The sequence below is a fragment of the Petromyzon marinus genome (genome assembly GCF_048934315.1).
Source record: "Petromyzon marinus isolate PM22_M1 ecotype Great Lakes invasive population chromosome 76 unlocalized genomic scaffold, UKy_Petmar_22M1.pri1.0 chr76_unloc.3, whole genome shotgun sequence".
Lineage (NCBI taxonomy): Eukaryota > Metazoa > Chordata > Hyperoartia > Petromyzontiformes > Petromyzontidae > Petromyzon > Petromyzon marinus.
Window position 1 is genome coordinate 651,824 of NW_027422620.1, and position 20,311 is coordinate 672,134.

At 53.1% G+C, this 20,311-nt stretch overlaps 1 protein-coding gene across 1 annotated transcript in view; it reads right to left on the bottom strand.

Annotated features, from left to right (window-relative positions):
* The window catches only part of LOC116958344 (protein Jade-3-like), a 32,391-nt gene that overhangs the window by 4,426 nt on the left and 7,654 nt on the right, over positions 1 to 20,311 (bottom strand). Inside the window, exons 5-9 of the mRNA XM_076058568.1 lie at positions 16,246 to 16,457; positions 12,043 to 12,210; positions 8,733 to 8,849; positions 6,176 to 6,436; positions 1,125 to 1,409 (exon numbers count right to left, since the gene is read on the bottom strand). Coding sequence (XP_075914683.1) covers positions 1,125 to 1,409; positions 6,176 to 6,436; positions 8,733 to 8,849; positions 12,043 to 12,210; positions 16,246 to 16,457 — 1,043 coding nt within the window. The remainder of the gene's footprint in view (positions 1 to 1,124; positions 1,410 to 6,175; positions 6,437 to 8,732; positions 8,850 to 12,042; positions 12,211 to 16,245; positions 16,458 to 20,311) is intronic.

Below are 20,311 nucleotides of genomic sequence, written 5' to 3' on the forward strand. Positions count from 1 at the left end.
TCGCCACTAAGTGGCGGTGATGTCACCACGACGCTTGTGCCAGGCCATGTGCACCTTGAGGCCACGTGAAGTGTCGAACGCCCGCTGGCAGGAGGTCACGAGGCAGACCCAGGTGCCACGGGTCGACTGACTGAGATGACTGGCTGATGCACCACCTGTGCCCCCTACTGTGCCAACCTGCTGTGCCCAAGCCACCCGGCGCTCCGCTCGTTGTTGTGAGCGTCGCCCTCCGTTGTTGTTGGAGGGCGACTGCCTCCAACTGCTCAGTAGCGTCCTTCACGAGCCTCCTCCACAGAGGCCGATCTTGACACCGCTGGTACCAGTCATCGGCAAGTCCACTCAGCTCTACATCCTCCGGTACCACATCACTCCATCTCTTCTCTAGCCCGTGCCGCGCCTGTTTACCCCCCTCGATCCGGCCGAACAAAAGCTCTTTCGGCATGCGGTGGCTGGGCATGCGGGCTACATGACCCAGCCATCGCAGCCTTGCCTGCCGGAGGAGCTCACCGATGGGACCTTGCCCACATCTTTCAAGGATTTGTGAGCTCCTCACACAATCCAGTCTGGTTAAACCCAGGATGGATCGTAGGTAGGCCAGCCTAAATGTTTCTAACCGGCGAAGATGTTGCATTAGGGGGGTCCACGTTTCGCAAGCGTAGAGAAGGGAGGGAATGACCGTGGCCGAGAAGACCTGAAGCTTAGTGCGGAGCGACAGACCAGGTAGCTTCCACACAGCGTTACGCAACCGATGAAAAGATATTGCCGCTCGACTGATTCGGAGACCTCTGCTGTTAAACTGGAGCTACACACAGACACACACGCAACAACACACACATACAGACAACAACAACCAGCGCCATTTGCCACTAAGTGGCGGTGACGTCACAACGACGCTTGTGCCAGGCCATGTGCACCTTGAGGCCACGTGAAGTGTCTAACGCCCGCTGGCAGGAGGTCACGGGGCAGACCCAGCAGGTGCCACGGGTCGACTGACTGAGATGACTGGCTGATGCACCACCTGTGCCCCCTACTCCGCCAACTTGCTGTGCTTTAAGCCACCCGGAGCGCCGGGTGACCCACATACACACACCAACCCACACACATAGACCCACACACGCCCTCACCCTCTCCAGGTCCTGCCGCAGGTACATGAACATGCGCATGCGGCGGTAGAGGCTGTCCTCCGACGCCTCGGTGCCACCCGCGCCCCCTCCGGCCCCTGAGCCTCCCGCGGCCCCCCCGGCCCCCGCCGTGGCGAGGGAGTCCGGAGGGGGGTCCATGAGTGGGCGTGAGAAGGAGGAGCGGCGCTTCAGCTTCCAGTACTGGAAGAGGAGGTCGACCGGAACCTCGGGGAGACACAGAGACTGGGCCAGCTCCTCACCGGGGCCCGCCAGCGAGAAGAACTCCTCCTGATGATACGGAGAGACACACACACGGACAGATACATATACACAGAGACACACACACACACAGACAGACGCATGTACATATATACACATACAGACACAAACACACAGCGACACAAACACACACAACAACCGCCATTCGTCACTAAGTTGCGGTGACATCACCATGGCACTTGTGCCAGGCCACGTGCACGTTAAGGCCGCGTGAAGCCAGCTGGCAGGAGGTCACGGGACAGACCCAGGTGCCACGAGTCGACTGACTGAGATGACTGGCCGATGCACCACCTGTGCCAACCTGCTGTGTTTTAGCCGCCCGGCGCTCCGCTCGTTGTTGTGAACGTCGCTACTCTGCCCTCCGTTGTTGCTGGAGGGCGACTCCCTGCAACTGCTCAGTAGCAGCAGCGTCCTTCACGAGCCTCCCCCACAGAGGCTGATCTTGACACCGCTGGTACCAGTCATCGGCAAGTCCACTCAGCTCCACGTCCTCCTGTACCACATCACTCCATCTCTCCTCTAGCCCGTGCCGCGCCCGTCTAGCCCCCTCGATCCGGCCGAACAAAAGCTGTTTCGGCATGCGGTGGCTGGGCATGAGGGCTACATGACCCAGCCAACGCAGCCTTGCCTGCTCACTGATGGTACTTTGTCCAAATCTTTCAAGGATTTGTGAGCTCCTCACACAATCCAGCCTGGTTAAACCCAAGATGGATCGTAGGCATGCCAGCCTGAATGGTTCTAACTGGGAAAGATGTTCACAAGGGTCCTCGTTTTGCAAGCATGGAATGGAGGGCATGACCATGGTCGAGAAGACCTGAAGCTAAGAGTGGAGCGACAGGCCAGGTAGCTTCCACAGAGTATTACGCAGCCGATGAAAAGATAACGCCGATTGACCGATTCGAAGTGAGACCTCTGTTGTCAAAACCGGAGCTGGTCATGAGCAAACTGCCAAGGTATAGAAAACTCTCCACTCTCTCCACAACTGCCCCATCGCCAATGGGGGGTTGAGGGGGTGGAGTGTTTGACGGCATAAAATGTCCAGGCAGGTGCTTAGTTTTGGTGGGGCTGATGGTAAGGCCCCACCACTTAGTGACACGCTCCAGGTGCCCACACACACATATACAGAGATGCACACACACAGAAACGCGCACACACACAGATACGCACACACACATAGATACACGCACACACGACAAAGATCCCCTGTGTCGCCTTAACAGACTGTTGGGGCAAGTGCTTTTAGCGACCACCTATGAAGGCCGGAATGACACGCAAGGGGGTGGGTGTCAAGCACAACGCCGGGCCACCTTTGTCTCCCAGTAGCGATGAATTTAAACGCCCGACCAGGTACTCATTTGAGGCCGAGTCGACCTAGGGGAGGCCCAAGACCGGTTCAGATAATCGTCACAGGTGATGGCCATGAGCGAGATTTGAATATCGGGTCGCCAGGTTCGTAGCGTAGTGCTAACCACTACACTACCGCTCTCCATAAGAGATACACACACACAGATACACACACACACACAGAGATACACACAAACACACAGAGATACACACACATATACATACACACACAGACACACAAAACAAAGACACACACAGAGATACGCACAAACACACACAGAGATACACACATATATACATACACACACAGACACACAAAACAAAGACACACAGATACACACACAGAGATACACACAAACACACAGAGATACACACACACATATACATACACACACAGACACACAAAACAAAGACACACAGGTACACACACAGAGATACACACAAACACACACAGATACACACATACACATATACATACACACACAGACACACAAAACAAAGACACACAGGTACACACACAGAGACGCACACACAGAAATACACACAAACACACACAGATACACACACACATATACATACACACACAGACACACAAAACAAAGACACACAGAGATACACACAAACACACACAGATACACACACACATATATACATACACACACAGACACACAAAATAAAGACACACAGGTACACACACAGAGACGCACAGATACACACACACATACACACACAGACACACAAAACAAAGACACACAGAGATACACGCAAACACACAGATACACACACACACATATACATACACACACAGACACACAAAACAAAGACACACAGAGATACACACAAACACACACAGATACACACACACACATATACATACACACACAGACACACAAAACAAAGACACACAGAGATACACACAAACACACACAGATACACACACACACACATATATACATACACACACAGACACACAAAATAAAGACACACAGGTACACACACAGAGACGCACAGATACACACACACATACACACACAGACACACAAAACAAAGACACACAGGTACACACACAAACACACACAGATACACACACACACACATATACATACACACACAGACACACAAAACAAAGACACACAGATACACACATACACACACAGACACACAAAACAAAGACACACAGATACACACACAGAGATACACACAAACACACACAGATAAACACACATATACACACACACACAGACACACAAAACAAAGACACACAGAGATACACACAGAGATACACACAAACACACAGATACACACACACATATATACATACACACACAGACACACAAAACAAAGACACACAGGTACACACACAGAGATACACACAAACACACACACACATATACACACACACACACAGACACACAAAACAAAGACACACAGATACACACACACATATATACATACACACACAGACACACAAAACAAAGACACACAGATACACACACACATATATACATACACACACAGACACACAAAACAAAGACACACAGATACACACACAGATACACACACACATATACATACACACACAGACACACAAAACAAAGACACACAGATACACACACACACATACACACAAAACAAAGACACACAGATACACACACAGAGATACACACAAACACACACAGATAAACACACATATACACACACACACAGACACACAAAACAAAGACACACAGAGATACACACAGAGATACACACAAACACACAGATAAACACACACATATATACATACACACACAGACACACAAAACAAAGACACACAGGTACACACACAGAGATACACACAAACACACACACACATATACACACACACACAGACACACAAAACAAAGACACACAGATACACACACACATATATACATACACACACAGACACACAAAACAAAGACACACAGATACACACACACATATATACATACACACACAGACACACAAAACAAAGACACACAGATACACACACAGATACACACACACATATACATACACACACAGACACACAAAACAAAGACACACAGATACACACACACACATATACATACACACACAGACACACAAAACAAAGACACACAGATACACACACACATATATACATACACACACAGACACACAAAACAAAGACACACAGATACACACACAGATACACACACACATATACATACACACACAGACACACAAAACAAAGACACACAGATACACACACACACATACACACAAAACAAAGACACACAGATACACACACACACATATACATACACACACAGACACACAAAACAAAGACACACAGATACACACACACACATACACACACAGACACACAAAACAAAGACACACAGAGATACACACAGAGATACACACAGAGATACACACAAACACACAGATAAACACACACATATATACATACACACACAGACACACAAAACAAAGACACACAGGTACACACACAGAGATACACACAAACACACACAGATAAACACACATATATACACACACACAGACACACAAAACAAAGACACACAGAGATACACACAGAGATACACACAAACACACAGATACACACACACATATATACATACACACACAGACACACAAAACAAAGACACACAGGTACACACACAGAGATACACACAAACACACACACACATATACACACACACACAGACACACAAAACAAAGACACACAGATACACACACACATATACATACACACACAGACACACAAAACAAAGACACACAGATACACACAAACACACACACAAAACAAAGACACACAGATACACACAAACACACACAGACACACAAAACAAAGACACACAGAGATACACAAACACACACACACAGACACACAAAACAAAGACACACAGATACACACAAACACACACAGAGACACACACACACACATATATACATACACACAGACACACAAAACAAAGACACACAGATACACACACACATATACACACACAGACACACAAAACAAAGACACACAGATACACACACATATACACACACAGACACACAAAACAAAGACACACAGAGATACACACACACACACAGACACACAAACACACACAGATACACACACAGACACACAAAACAAAGACACACAGATACACACACACATATACATACACACACAGACACACAAAACAAAGACACACAAACACACACACACAAACACACACACACAGACACACACACACAGACACACAAAACAAAGACACACAGGTACACACACACACACACAGACACACAAAACAAAGACACACAGGTACACACACAGAGATACACACAAACACACACAGATAAACACACAAAACAAAGACACACAGGTACACACACAGAGATACGCACAGTGACAGCCGGCAGTGACCTCGTACCTGCAGTTCCTGCAGCTTCTGTTTGCGTAGGCTGGTCTTCTCATCCTCAGTGGGACCACACCCTCCTCCTCCACCTCCTCCTCCTCCCGCGTGGCTGCTCCTATGCTGCTGCTGCTGCTGCAGTGGCCGGCGCTTGCTGTGCTTGGAGCAGATGGAGCGGAATCGAACTTCCTCCCCCTCCTCCAGGGTGGTGCGCATCTCCAGGGCGTGCTCGAAGGCGCAGGTGACGTGGAACGCCGTGATGCAGCTCTTCACCGAGCACTGGGACCCAACGGAGACACGCAGAGAGACTCGCTCTCAGCCTCACTCACGTTAACACCTGACAGTGTTCACGCTCACTCACGTTAACACCTAACAGTGTTCACACTCACGTTAACACCTAACAGTGTTCACACTCACTCACGTTAACACCTGACAGGGTTCACGCTCACTCACGTTAACACCTGACAGTGTTCACACTCACTCACGTTAACACCTGACAGTGTTCACACTCACGTTAACACCTGACAGTGTTCACACTCACTCACGTTAACACCTGACAGTGTTCACACTCACGTTAACACCTGACAGTGTTCACACTCACTCACGTTAACACCTAACAGGGTTCACACTCACTCACGTTAACACCTGACAGTGTTCATGCTCACTCACGTTAACACCTGACAGTGTTCACACTCACTCACGTTAACACCTGACAGGGTTCACACTCACGTTAACACCTGACAGTGTTCACACTCACTCACGTTAACACCTGACAGGGTTCACACTCACTCACGTTAACACCTGACAGTGTTCACGCTCACTCACGTTAACACCTGACAGTGTTCACGCTCACTCACGTTAACACCTAACAGGGTTCACACTCACGTTAACACCTGACAGTGTTCACACTCACTCACGTTAACACCTGACAGGGTTCACGCTCACTCACGTTAACACCTGACAGTGTTCACACTCACTCACGTTAACACCTGACAGGGTTCACACTCACTCACATTAACACCTGACAGGGTTCACACTCACTCACGTTAACACCTAACAGGGTTCACACTCACGTTAACACCTGACAGGGTTCACACTCACTCACGTTAACACCTGACAGGGTTCACACTCACTCACGTTAACACCTGACAGTGTTCACACTCACTCACGTTAACACTTAACAGGGTTCACACTCACGTTAACACCTGACAGGGTTCACACTCACTCACATTAACACTTAACAGTGTTCACACTCACGTTAACACCTAACAGTGTTCACGCTCACTCACGTTAACACCTGACAGGGTTCACACTCACTCACGTTAACACCTGACAGTGTTCACACTCACTCACGTTAACACTTAACAGTGTTCACACTCACGTTAACACCTGACAGGGTTCACACTCACTCACGTTAACACTTAACAGTGTTCACACTCACGTTAACACCTAACAGTGTTCACGCTCACTCACATTAACACCTGACAGGGTTCACACTCACTCACGTTAACACCTGACAGTGTTCACACTCACTCACGTTAACACCTGACAGGGTTCACACTCACTCACGTTAACACCTAACAGTGTTCACGCTCACTCACGTTAACACCTAACAGGGTTCACACTCACGTTAACACTTGACAGTGTTCACGCTCACTCACGTGAACACCTGACAGTGTTCACAATCACGTTAACACCTGACAGTGTTCACAATCACGTTAACACCTGACAGGGTTCACACTCACGTTAACACCTGACAGGGTTCACGCTCACTCACGTTAACACGTGACAGGGTTCACACTCACGTTAACACCTGACAGTGTTCACACTCACTCACGTTAACACCTGACAGTGTTCACGCTCACTCACGTTAACACCTGACAGTGTTCACGCTCACTCACGTTAACACCTGACAGGGTTCACACTCACTCACGTTAACACCTGACAGTGTTCACACTCACGTTAACACCTGACAGGGTTCACACTCACTCACGTTAACACCTAACAGGGTTCACACTCACTCACGTTAACACCTGACAGTGTTCACACTCACGTTAACACCTGACAGTGTTCACACTCACTCACGTTAACACTTAACAGGGTTCACACTCACTCACGTTAACACCTGACAGGGTTCACACTCACTCACGTTAACACCTAACAGGGTTCACACTCACTCACGTTAACACCTGACAGGGTTCACACTCACTCACGTTAACACCTGACAGGGTTCAGGCTCACATTAACACTTAACAGGGTTCACACTCACGTTAACACCTAACAGTGTTCACGCTCACTCACGTTAACACCTAACAGGGTTCACACTCACTCACGTTAACACCTGACAGTGTTCACACTCACTCACGTTAACACCTAACAGTGTTAACCCTTAGCAGCGTCACCACTCGCACAGACACGCACGTGAACGCGCGGGCACGCACTCACTCACCGGCACCGAATCGAACAGCGACGTAAAACGCACGGCCAATGATGAAGTCACGCCGAGGGTACAATGCGGCAAGGCTGCGGTAAAACCGACGCCGTAGCGTTCACAGGGCGGTGCGGCTGGGCCCACCTGGATGCAGGCCCCGGTCTTGATGCGGCAGAGGGAGCAGACGAGGGCCCAGCGGCTGGGCGGAATTTGAGAGATCTTCGTTACCGGCTCCATTCGCTCGGGACAACCGATGCTCACCTGCACCGACCGGCACACGGGGGGGGGGGGGGGGGTTGGCGGATCACGCGCAGACGAGCTGTGGAACTCCCTTCGACGCGCGGGTGTGCATCGGGGAAGGGGCCGTACCCCTGGCTCTGCCAGAAGGCAGTAACAGCAGCAGTGTGGACTAATCTCCATCTGTTCCATCTTGCTGCCTTCTAACACCGTGTGTGGACTAATCTCCATCTGTTCCATCTCACTCCCTTCTACCACGTGTGTGGACTAATCTCCATCTGTTCCATCTCACTCCCTGCTACACCGTGTGTGGACTAATCTCCATCTGTTCCATCTCCCTCCCTTCTACCCGTGTGTGGACTAATCTCCATCTGTTCCATCTCACTCCCTTCTACCCGTGGGTGGACTAATCTCCATCTGTTCCATCTCACTCCCTTCTACCACGTGTGTGGTCTAATCTCCATCTGTTCCATCTCACTCCCTTCTACCCCGTGTGTGGACTAATCTCCATCTGTTCCATCTCACTCCCTTCTACACCGTGTGTGGGCTAATCTCCATCTGTTCCATCTCACTCCCTTCTACCCGTGTGTGGACTAATTTCCATCTGTTCCATCTCTCTCCCTTCTACCTGTGGGTGGACTAATCTCCATCTGTTCCATCTCACTCCCTTCTACCACGTGGGTGGACTAATCTCCATCTGTTCCATCTCACTCCCTTCTACCCGTGGGTGGACTAATCTCCATCTGTTCCATCTCACTCCATTTTACCCGTGTGTGGACTAATCACCATCTGTTCCATCTCACTCTCTTCTACACCTTGTGTGGACTAATCTCCATCTGTTCCATCTCACTCCCTTCTACCACGTGGGTGGACTAATCTCCATCTGTTCCATCTCTCTCCCTTCTACCCGTGTGTGGACTAATCTCCATCTGTTCCATCTCACTCCCTTCTACCTGTGGGTGGACTAATCTCCATCTGTTCCATCTCACTCCCTTCTACCACGTGGGTGGACTAATCTCCATCTGTTCCATCTCACTCCCTTCTACCCATGTCGAGGAGGAGCCGTACCCTGGCTCTGCCAGGAGAACGCGGTTCAGTTCAGTTGATTGAGTGGTTGTGTGGTTGGTTGTGTGGTTGGTTGATTGGTTGTGTGGTTGGTTGAGTGGTTGTGTGGTTGGTTGTGCGGTTGGTTGAGCGGTTGTGTGGTTGCTTGAGTGGTTGTGTGGTTGGTTGTGTGGTTGATTGGTAGTGTAGTTGGTTGAGCGGTAGTGCGGTTGATTTAGTGACTGTGCGGTGGGTTGTGTGGTTGGTTGAGTGGTTGGTAGTGTGGTTGGTAGTGTGGTTGGTAGTGTGGTTGGAAGTGTGGTTGATTGTGTGGTTGTTTGTGTTTGGTTGAGTGGTTGGTAGTGTGGTTGGTAGTGTGGTTGGATGTGTTGTTGATTGTGTGGTTGTTTGTGTGTTTGTTTTAGCATAATTGTGTGGTTGGTAGTGTGGTTGGTAGTGTGGTTGGTAGTGTGGTAGTGTGGTTGGTAGTGTGGTTGTTTGTGTGTTTGTTTTAACGTAATTGTGTGGATGGTAGTGTGGTAAGTCGAGTGGTTGGTAGTGTGTTAGTGTGGTTGGTAGTGTGGTTAGTTTAGTGGTTGGTTGAGTGGTAGTGTGGTTGGAAGTGTAGTTGGTAGTGTGGTTGGTAGTGTGGTAGTGTGGTTAGTTTAGTGGTTGGTAGTATGGTTGGTTGAGTGGTAGTGTGGCAGTGTAGTTGGTTGTGTGGTAGTGTGGTTGGTAGTGTGGTTAGTTTAGTGGTTGGTAGTGGTTGGTAGTGTGGTTGGTAGTGTGGTTGGTAGTGTGGTTGCTAGTGTGGTTGGTTGAGTGGTAGTGTGGTAGTGCGGTTGGTTGAGTGGTAGTGCGGTTGGTTGAGTGGTAGTGTGGTTCGTAGTGTGGTAGTGTAGTTGGTAGTGTGGTAGTGCAGTTGGTTGAGTGGTTGATAGTGTGGTAGTGTGGTTGGTAGTGTGGGTGGTAGTGTGGTAATGTGGTTGGTAGTGTGGGTGGTAGTGTGGTAGTGCGGTTGGTTGAGTGGTAGTGTGGTTGGTAGTGTTGTAGTGTGGTAGTGCGGTTGGTTGAGTGGTAGTGTGGTTGGTAGTGTGGTTGGTAGTGTGGTAGTGCGGTAGTGCAGTTGGTTGAGTGGTTGATAGTGTGGTAGGTAGTGCTGTTGGTTGCGTGGTAGTGTGGTTGGTAGTGTGGTTGGTAGTGTGGTAGTGTGGCTGGTAGTGTGGTAGTGTGGTTGGTAGTGTGGTTAGTTTAGTGGTTGGTAGTGTGGTAGTGTGGTTGGTAGTGTGGGTGGTTGAGTGGTAGTGTGGTTGGTAGTGCGGTTGGTAGTGTGGTAGTGCGGTTGGTTGAGTGGTTGATAGTGTGGTAGGTAGTGCTGTTGGTTGAGTGGTAGTGTGGGTGGTAGTGTGGTAGTGCGGTTGGTTGAGTGGTAGTGTGGTTGGTAGTGTGGTAGTGCGGTAGTGCGGTTGGTTGAGTGGTAGTGTGGTTGGTAGTGTGGTAGTGCGGTTGGTTGAGTGGTTGATAGTGTGGTAGGTAGTGCTGTTGGTTGAGTGGTAGTGTGGGAGGTAATGTGGTTGGTAGTGCGGGTGGTAGAGTGGTAGTGCGGTAGTGCAGTTGGTTGAGTGGTAGTGTGGGTGGTAGTGTGGTAGTGCGGTTGGTAGAGTGGTAGTGTGGTTGGTAGTGTGGTTGGTAGTGTGGTTGGTAGTGTGGTAGTGCTGTTGGTTGAGTGGTAGTGTGGGTGGTAGAGTGGTAGTGCGGTTGGTAGAGTGGTAGTGTGGTTGGTAGTGTGGTTGGTAGTGTGAGTGGTAGTGCTGTTGGTAGAGTGGTAGTGTGGTTGGTAGTGTGCTTGGTAGCGTGGTAGTGCGGTAGTGCAGTTGGTTGAGTGGTAGTGTGGGTGGTAGTGTGGTAGTGCGGTTGGTAGAGTGGTAGTGTGGTTGGTAGTGTGGTTGGTAGTGTGGTAGTGCGGTAGTGCAGTTGGTTGAGTGGTAGTGTGGGTGGTAGTGCGGTAGTGCGGTTGGTTGAGTGGTGGTGTGGTTGGTAGTGTTGTAGTGCGGTTGGTTGAGTGGGAGGTAGTGTGGTAGTGCGGTTGGTTGAGTGGTGGTGTGGTTGGTAGTGTGGTAGTGCGGTAGTGTGGTTGGTAGTGTGGTAGAGCAGGTTGTGCGCAGAGTCCCACCTCTGGGATCCAGAGGGCACAGCTGACGTGCGCCCACTTGCTGCCGCTGCGCGTGGGCTTCATGGCGCCGCCAGTCTTGGGGCACAGCAGGCAGGGGGGCCGCACGCCCAGTGCGCACGAGCGGCACAGCCAGCTGCCCTCCGGCACCTTGAGGATGCCGTAGCAGGCCTGCGCTCAGCAGCCGGGCAGCCCCACGGGGCACAAGGCGGGGGGGGGGGCATGGGCGGGGGGCACACGGGGGGGGGCATGGGGGGGCACACGGGGGAAACGGGGGGGGCATGGGCGGGGGGCACACGGGGGATGTGAGATAGGAAAACGAGAGATGTGGCACTCGCTCACTCCTCCCTTGGCCACTCGACAACAACAACAATAGGCGCCATTGGGCGACGTCACCGCGGCGCCCGTGCCTGGCCCAGGTGCACTTTGAGGCCATCGCGTGCAGTGGGTTGACCGACTGAGATGACTCCTGGCCGACGCACCACCTGTACCCCCCCCCCAACTATGCCAGCTTGCCGCATTTTAGCCACCCGGCGGCTCCGCTCGTTGTTGTGAGCGTCCTTCGTGAGCCTGCTCCAACAAGTCACTCGCTCAAGCATTCACCCCACGCGCTCATCCACTTAGCCTCTAGCCCACCCACCCCTCTTACCCACTCACCCACCCAACCAGCCACTCATTCACTCACCCACTCAACCAGCCACTGATTCACTCACCCACCCACCCACCCACTCACTCAACCAGCTACTCATTCACTCACCCACCCACTCATTCACTCACCCACCCACCCACTCACTCAACCAGCCACTCATTCACTCACCCACCCACCCACTCACTCAACCAGCCACTCATTCACTCACCCACCCACTCACTCAACCAGCCACTCATTCACTCACCCACCCACCCACTCATTCACTCACCCACCCACCCACCCACTCAACCAGCCACTCATTCACTCACCCACCCACCCACCCACTCAACCAGCCACTCATTCACTCACCCACCCACTCATTCAACCAGCCACTCATTCACTCACCCACCCACCCACTCAACCAGCCACTCATTCACTCACCCACCTACCCACTCATTCACTCACCCACCCACCCACTCACTCAACCAGCCACTCATTCACTCACCCACCCACCCACTCAACCAGCCACTCATTCACTCACCCACCCACACACTCACTCAACCAGCCACTCATTCACTCACCCACCCACCCACTCAACCAGCCACTCATTCACTCACCCACCCACACACTCACTCAACCAGCCACTCATTCACTCACCCACCCACCCACCCAGCCACTCATTCACTCACCCACCCACTCAACCAGCCACTCATTCACTCACCCACCCACTCAACCAGCCACTCATTCACTCACCCACCCACTCAACCAGCCACTCATTCACTCACCCACCCACCCACTCATTCACTCACCCACCCACCCACTCACTCAACCAGCCACTCATTCACTCACCCACCCACCCACTCAACCAGCCACTCATTCACTCACCCACCCACCCACTCACTCAACCAGCCACTCATTCACTCACCCACCCACCCACTCAACCAGCCACTCATTCACTCACCCACCCACACACTCACTCAACCAGCCACTCATTCACTCACCCACCCACCCACTCAACCAGCCACTCATTCACTCACCCACCCACTCAACCAGCCACTCATTCACTCACCCACTCACTCACTCAACCAGCCACTCATTCACTCACCCACCCACCCACCCACTCAACCAGCCACTCATTCACTCACCCACCCACCCACCCACTCAACCAGCCACTCATTCACTCACTCACCCACCCTCTAACCCACCCACACACTCAACCAGCCACTCATTCACTCACCCACCCACCCACCCACCCACTCAACCAGCCACTCATTCACTCACCCACCCACTCACTCAACCAGCCACTCATTCACTCACTCACTCACCCACTCACTCAACCAGCCACTCATTCACTCACTCACCCACCCTCTAACCCACCCACACACTCAACCAGCCACTCATTCACTCACCCACCCACCCACTCAACCAGCCACTCATTCACTCACCCACCCACTCACTCAACCAGCCACTCATTCACTCACCCACCCACTCACTCAACCAGCCACTCATTCACTCACTCACCCACCCACCCACTCACCCACCCACCTACTCAACCAGCCACTCATTCACTCACCCACTCACTCACTCAACCAGCCACTCATTCACTCACCCACCCACCCACTCAACCAGCCACTCATTCACTCACTCACCCACCTCTAACCCACCCACACACTAAACCAGCCACTCATTCACTCACCCACCCACCCACCCACTCAACCAGCCACTCATTCACTCACCCACCCACCCACTCACTCAACCAGCCACTCATTCACTCACCCACCCACTCACTCAACCAGCCACTCATTCACTCACTCACCCACCCACCCACTCACCCACCCACCCACTCAACCAGCCACTCATTCACTCACCCACCCACCCACTCACTCACTCAACCAGCCACTCATTCACTCACCCACCCACTCAACCAGCCACTCATTCACTCAACCAGCCACTCATTCACTCACCCACCCACCCACTCAACCGCCCATTCACTCAACCAGCCACTCATTCACTCAATCACCCACCCTCTAACCCACCCACACACTCAACCACCCACTCATTCACTCACCTACCCACCATTTAACCCACTCACTCATCCACCCACCCACCCTCGACCCACTTACCCTCCGACCCAATCACCCACCCTCATCTGTTGGACACACACGTTGCAGCGGTCACAGAACACCATCTCACTCACCCATCCACCCACCAACTCACCCACCCACTCACCAACTCATCCACCATCTCACCCACCCACCAACTCACCCAACCACCCACCAACTCACCCACCCACCCACCCTCACCTGGTGGACACACACGTTGCAGCGGTCACAGAACACCATCTCACCCACCCACCCACCAACTCACCCACCCACCAACTCACCCACCCACCAACTCACCCACCCACCCAACAACTCACCCACCCACCCACCAACTCACCCAACCACCCACCAACTCACCCAACCACCCACCAACTCACCCACCCACCCACGCTCACCTGGTGGACACACACGTTGCAGCAGTCACAGAACACCATCTCACTCACCCACCCACCCACCAACTCACCCACCCACCCACCAACTCACCCACCCACTCACCAACTCACCCACCCACCCACCCACCATCTCACTCACCCACCCACCCACCCACCAACTCACCCACCCACCCACCCACCAACTCACCCACTCACCAACTCACCCACCCACGCTCACCTGGTGGACACACACATTGCAGCGGTCACAGAACACCATCTCACCCACCCACCCACCAACTCACCCACCCACCCACCAACTCACCCACCCACCCACCAACTCACCCACCCACCCACCAACTCATCCACCCACCCACCAACTCACCCACCCACCCACCAACTCACCCACCCACCAACTCACCCACCCAACCACCAACTCACCCACCCACCCACCCACGCTCACCTGGTGGACACACACGTTGCAGCGGTCACAGAACACCATCTCACCCACCCACCCACCCACCAACTCACCCACCCACCAACTCACCCACCCACCCACCAACTCACCCACCCACCCACCAACTCACCCACCCACCCACCCACGCTCACCTGGTGGACACACACGTTGCAGTGGTCACAGAACACCATCTCACTCACCCACCCACCAACTCACCCACCCACCCACCAACTCACCCACCCACCCACCAACTCACCCACCCACCCACCCATGCTCACCTGGTGGACACACACGTTGCAGCGGTCACAAAACTCCATCTCACTCACCCACCCACCCACCAACTCACCCCCCCACCCACCAACTCACCCACCCACCAACTCACCCACCCACCCACCCAACTCACCCACCCACCCACCCACGCTCACCTGGTGGACACACACGTTGCAGCGGTCACAAAACTCCATCTCACTCACCCACCCACCCACCAACTCACCCACCCACCCACCCACCCACCCACCAACTCACCCACCCACCCACCCACCAACTCACCCACCCACCAACTCACCCACCCACCCACCAACTCACCCACCCACCCACCAACTCACCCACCCACCCACCAACCCACCCACCAACTCACCCACCCACGCTCACCTGGTGGACACACACGTTGCAGCGGTCACAGAACACCATCTCGTTGGCCTCCTCGCAGTCGGGCGAGCGGCACACGTCGCACACCACGTCCTCGTCGTACTCGATGCCCAGGCCCTCCACCGTGTCCATGGCCACCGCCATGCGGTCCTCGCAGCGCCGCTCCAGCCGCTCCATCACGCGCTCCGCCGCAGCCTCGTCCACCCGCGGCTCCCCTGCCGGGTCAAAGGTCAACCATCCCCCCCCGCCCGCGTAGCCGTCATGCAACCGCCGGTTGTCGGGGGGGGATCACGGTACTGTCACCACTCGCCCCGGCCGCCCTGATCTTTGCGGAGGAGATGCTTAGTACGCCACCGCACCGGTCGGCCGGCACAGGTACGGTGAAACTTCGTCTCCTGGCCAAACCCCATTTGGCGAAGCCAGGCGATTGAATCTTTACCCTCGGGGCTCCTCCAGAAACAACGAAAAGGCGCTACGGATGGCCACGTGGAATGTTCGAATGCTCACTGCGGAGGAGAGGCTGCCACTCCTCTATCGGGAGCTAGACCGGTACCGCCTGGATCTCTGTGGCTTTCAGGTCCGGTGGACTGGCTCTGGCTCCTGCCACCATGAGGGGTGGACAGTCCTCTACTCGGGGCAAGAGACTACCAAACAACGGGGAGTGGCTCTTCTTCTGAACAAAAAGAATGAAGGGGGCGTGGGAGCGTGGCGGTGAGGTATGGGAAGCTGTAAGCCCCAGGCTACTGTGGGCTCGCCTTCCCATCAACCGGAGGCGAGGAGTGGTGATCGTGGTTACTTATGCCCCCACCGAAGACGAACATCCGTGGAGGGATGCAGGCAAAGCCGATGAGTCAGATGCATTCTATGACCTCCTGTCACTGGTGCTGGCTAAAGTGGCCCCTCGGGATAGTCATCTTGTTGGGTGACTTCAATGCCCGAGTTGGTCATGATGCTGGCACCTGGTCTGGAGTGATTGGAAGGCATGGGCCAGATCAGTTCAATAACAACGGTAGGAGGCTGCTAGATTTTGTGCAGCCATGGGCTTGTAATTACCAACACGCTGTTCCGGCATCGGCGCATCCACACAACATCATGGATGCATGCCGGGTCCAAGCAAGAACATCTGCTGGACTACATAGTGACGGAACAACGGATGCGGGCCCATGTCCTTGACACTAGGACCTACCGTGGAGCTGATCTGCCCTCTGACCATCGACTTGTCATCTGTAAGATGCGCCTGCCATTCTTCCACTCTGGTGGTGGGTGTACACCCAGGACCCCATTCCAACCTAAGGTGGCCTGGTCTTAGCTAGCTGATGAAAGTTGCAAGCAAGAATTTCATCATTGCTTGTGGCTGGGGTTGGCATTGTCCCCCACTCCTCCAGATGTCGAAGGTAAATGGGCGAGGTTTAGGACTGTGACTCAGGCAGCTGCAATGGCTGCTTTGGGTACACGGTATAGACCTCCCCAGAGACCCTGGCTGACAGAGGTGTTCAGGATGGCAGAGAAAAAGTGACAGGCCCACTCTAATCGTCTACAGCATCCCACGTCAGAGAATGAGGAGGCTTACCACAGCCTTCGCTCGGAGGTTCGGAGAGCCGTGAGGCGCTGCAAGAATGAGTGGTGGTCGCGGGTTGCTGAGGAGATGGAGTCTGCCTCAGTGGCCCGCGATCACAAATCCCTATTTAACTCCATCAAAAAAATTACCTGCAGCGCCACACCTAGAACCATCTTTAGGGCAAAATACGGTGCTCCAATCTCCGCCCCCCATGAACAGGTTTGCAGATTTGCTGAGCATTTCTGTGAAGTCCTGGGGGAGGGGAAATCCCTCAGCCTGGAAAACATCGTGGGACAAAGTGGGGATGACCCTTCTGAGGCTGTGGTGCCTCAAATATTGGAGGAAGAAGTCACCCCCTTTGAGTGGCTGGCTGAGGTGCCATCTGTTGAGGAAGTACTAAAGGCGATTCAGAGTCTGAGACCAGGAAAGGCACCGGGCAGAGATGATCTCCCAAGCGAAATGCTGAGGGAGGGTGGCGTTTGTGCATAGACTGCCCTACATGACATCATAACAACAGTCTGGGCCACTAGACGGGTTTCGCAGGATTGGAAGGATGCCCTGGTGGTCCCCCTTTTTAAGGGGGACCGCACAGAATGTAACACCTACAGGGGCATCTCACTCCTCAGTGTGCCGGAAAAGGTCCTGGCAAGGATTATTCAACATCGCCTTGCCAGGCACGCTGAGGAGAGGCTTGCTGAGCCCCAATGTGGTTTCAGGAAAGGGCGGTCCTGCACAGATGCCATATTTTCTGTCCGTTTGCTACAGCAGAGGTGTAGGGAATTCCAATAAGACCTACATCTCTGCTTTATTGACCTGGTCAAGGCCTATGATACCATCAGTAGGCCTGGGCTCTGGGTTGTTCCTCGTGCTTTCGGAGTCCCTGACCCTCTGCTCATGACCATTAAGGACCTTCATGATGGTGAGCGGGCCCGGGTAAAACTACGTGGCCGGGAGTCGGAGCCATTCCCTGTTCACCTTGGGGTGCGACAGGGATGTCCTCTAACTCCCACATTATTTAACATATTTTTTGACCACGTAGTTCATGAAGTCTTTGATGGCTGTACCAGAGGAATTTCCATCTGGTACAGATACAATGTAAGGCTGATCGATGCCCGGGTGCGGTCAAGGGATGGCTCCCTATTGCTCAACCATGTTATGTATGCTGATGATTTGGTAATAGCTGCTCATTCAGCGGAGGAGTTGGAGACGCTGCTGCTGAAACTGGAGCGTGCCACTAAGAGGTGGGGCCTTACCATCAGCCCCACCCAAACTAAGCACCTGCCTGGGTGCTTTGTACCATCAAGCAACCCACCCCCACAACTCCCAAACGGTGATGGGGCAGTTGTGGAGAGAGTGGAGAGTTTCCCATACCTGGGCAGTGTGCTCATGACCGGCTTCGGTTTGACAGCAGAGGTCTCACTCAGAATCAGTCGAGCGGCATTATCTTTTCATTGGTTGCGTAACGCTGTGTGGAAGCTACCTGGTCTGTCGCTCCGCACGAAGCTTCAAGTCTTCTCGGCCACGGTCATTCCCTCCCTTCTCTACGCTTGCGAAACGTGGACCCCCCTAATGGAACATCTTCGCCGATTGGAAACTTTTAGGCTGGCCTGCCTACGATCCATCCTGGGTTTAACCAGGCTGGATTGTGTGAGGAGCTCACAAATCCTTAAAAGATCTGGGCCAAGTCCCATCGGTGAGCTCCTCCGGCAGGCAAGGCTGCGTTGGCTGGGTCATGTAGCCCGCATGCCCAGTCACCGCATGCCTAAAACAGCTTTTGTTCGGCCGGATAGAGGGGGCTAGAGAAGAGATGGAGTGATGTGGTACAGGAGGACGTGGAGCTGAGTGGACTTGCCGATGAATGGTACCAGCGGTGTCAAGATCGGCCTCTGTGGAGGAGGCTCGTGAAGGACGCTACTGGGCAGTTGGAGGTAGTCGCCCTCCAACAACAACGGCGGAGGAGCGACGCTCACAACAACGAGCGGGGCGCTGGGTGGCTAAAGCACAGCAAGTTGGCACAGTAGGGGGCACAGGTGGTGCATCAGCCAGTTATCTCAGTCAGTCGACCCGTGGCACCTGGGTCTGCCCCGTGACTTCCTGCCAGCGGGCGTTCGACACTTCACGTGGCCTCAAGGTGCACATAGCCTGGTGACATCACCGCCACTTAGTGGCGAATGGCGGTTGTTGTTGTTGTGTATATGTATGAGTGTGTGTGTCTCTGTACGAGTGTGTGTCTCTGTACGAGTGTGTGCCTCTGTAGGAGTGTGTCTCTGTACGAGTGTGTGTCTCTGTACGAGTGTGTGTCTCTGTAGGAGTGTGTGTCTCTGTATATGTGGCCTTAAAGTGCCCATAGCCTGGCACTAGCGCCGTGGTGACGTCACCACCACTTAGTGGCGAATGGCAGTTGTTGTTGTTGTGTATATGTATGAGTGTGTGTGTCTCTGTACGAGTGTGTGTCTCTGTAGGAGTGTGTGTCTCTGTAGGAGTGTCTCCATAGGAGTGTGTCTCTGTAGG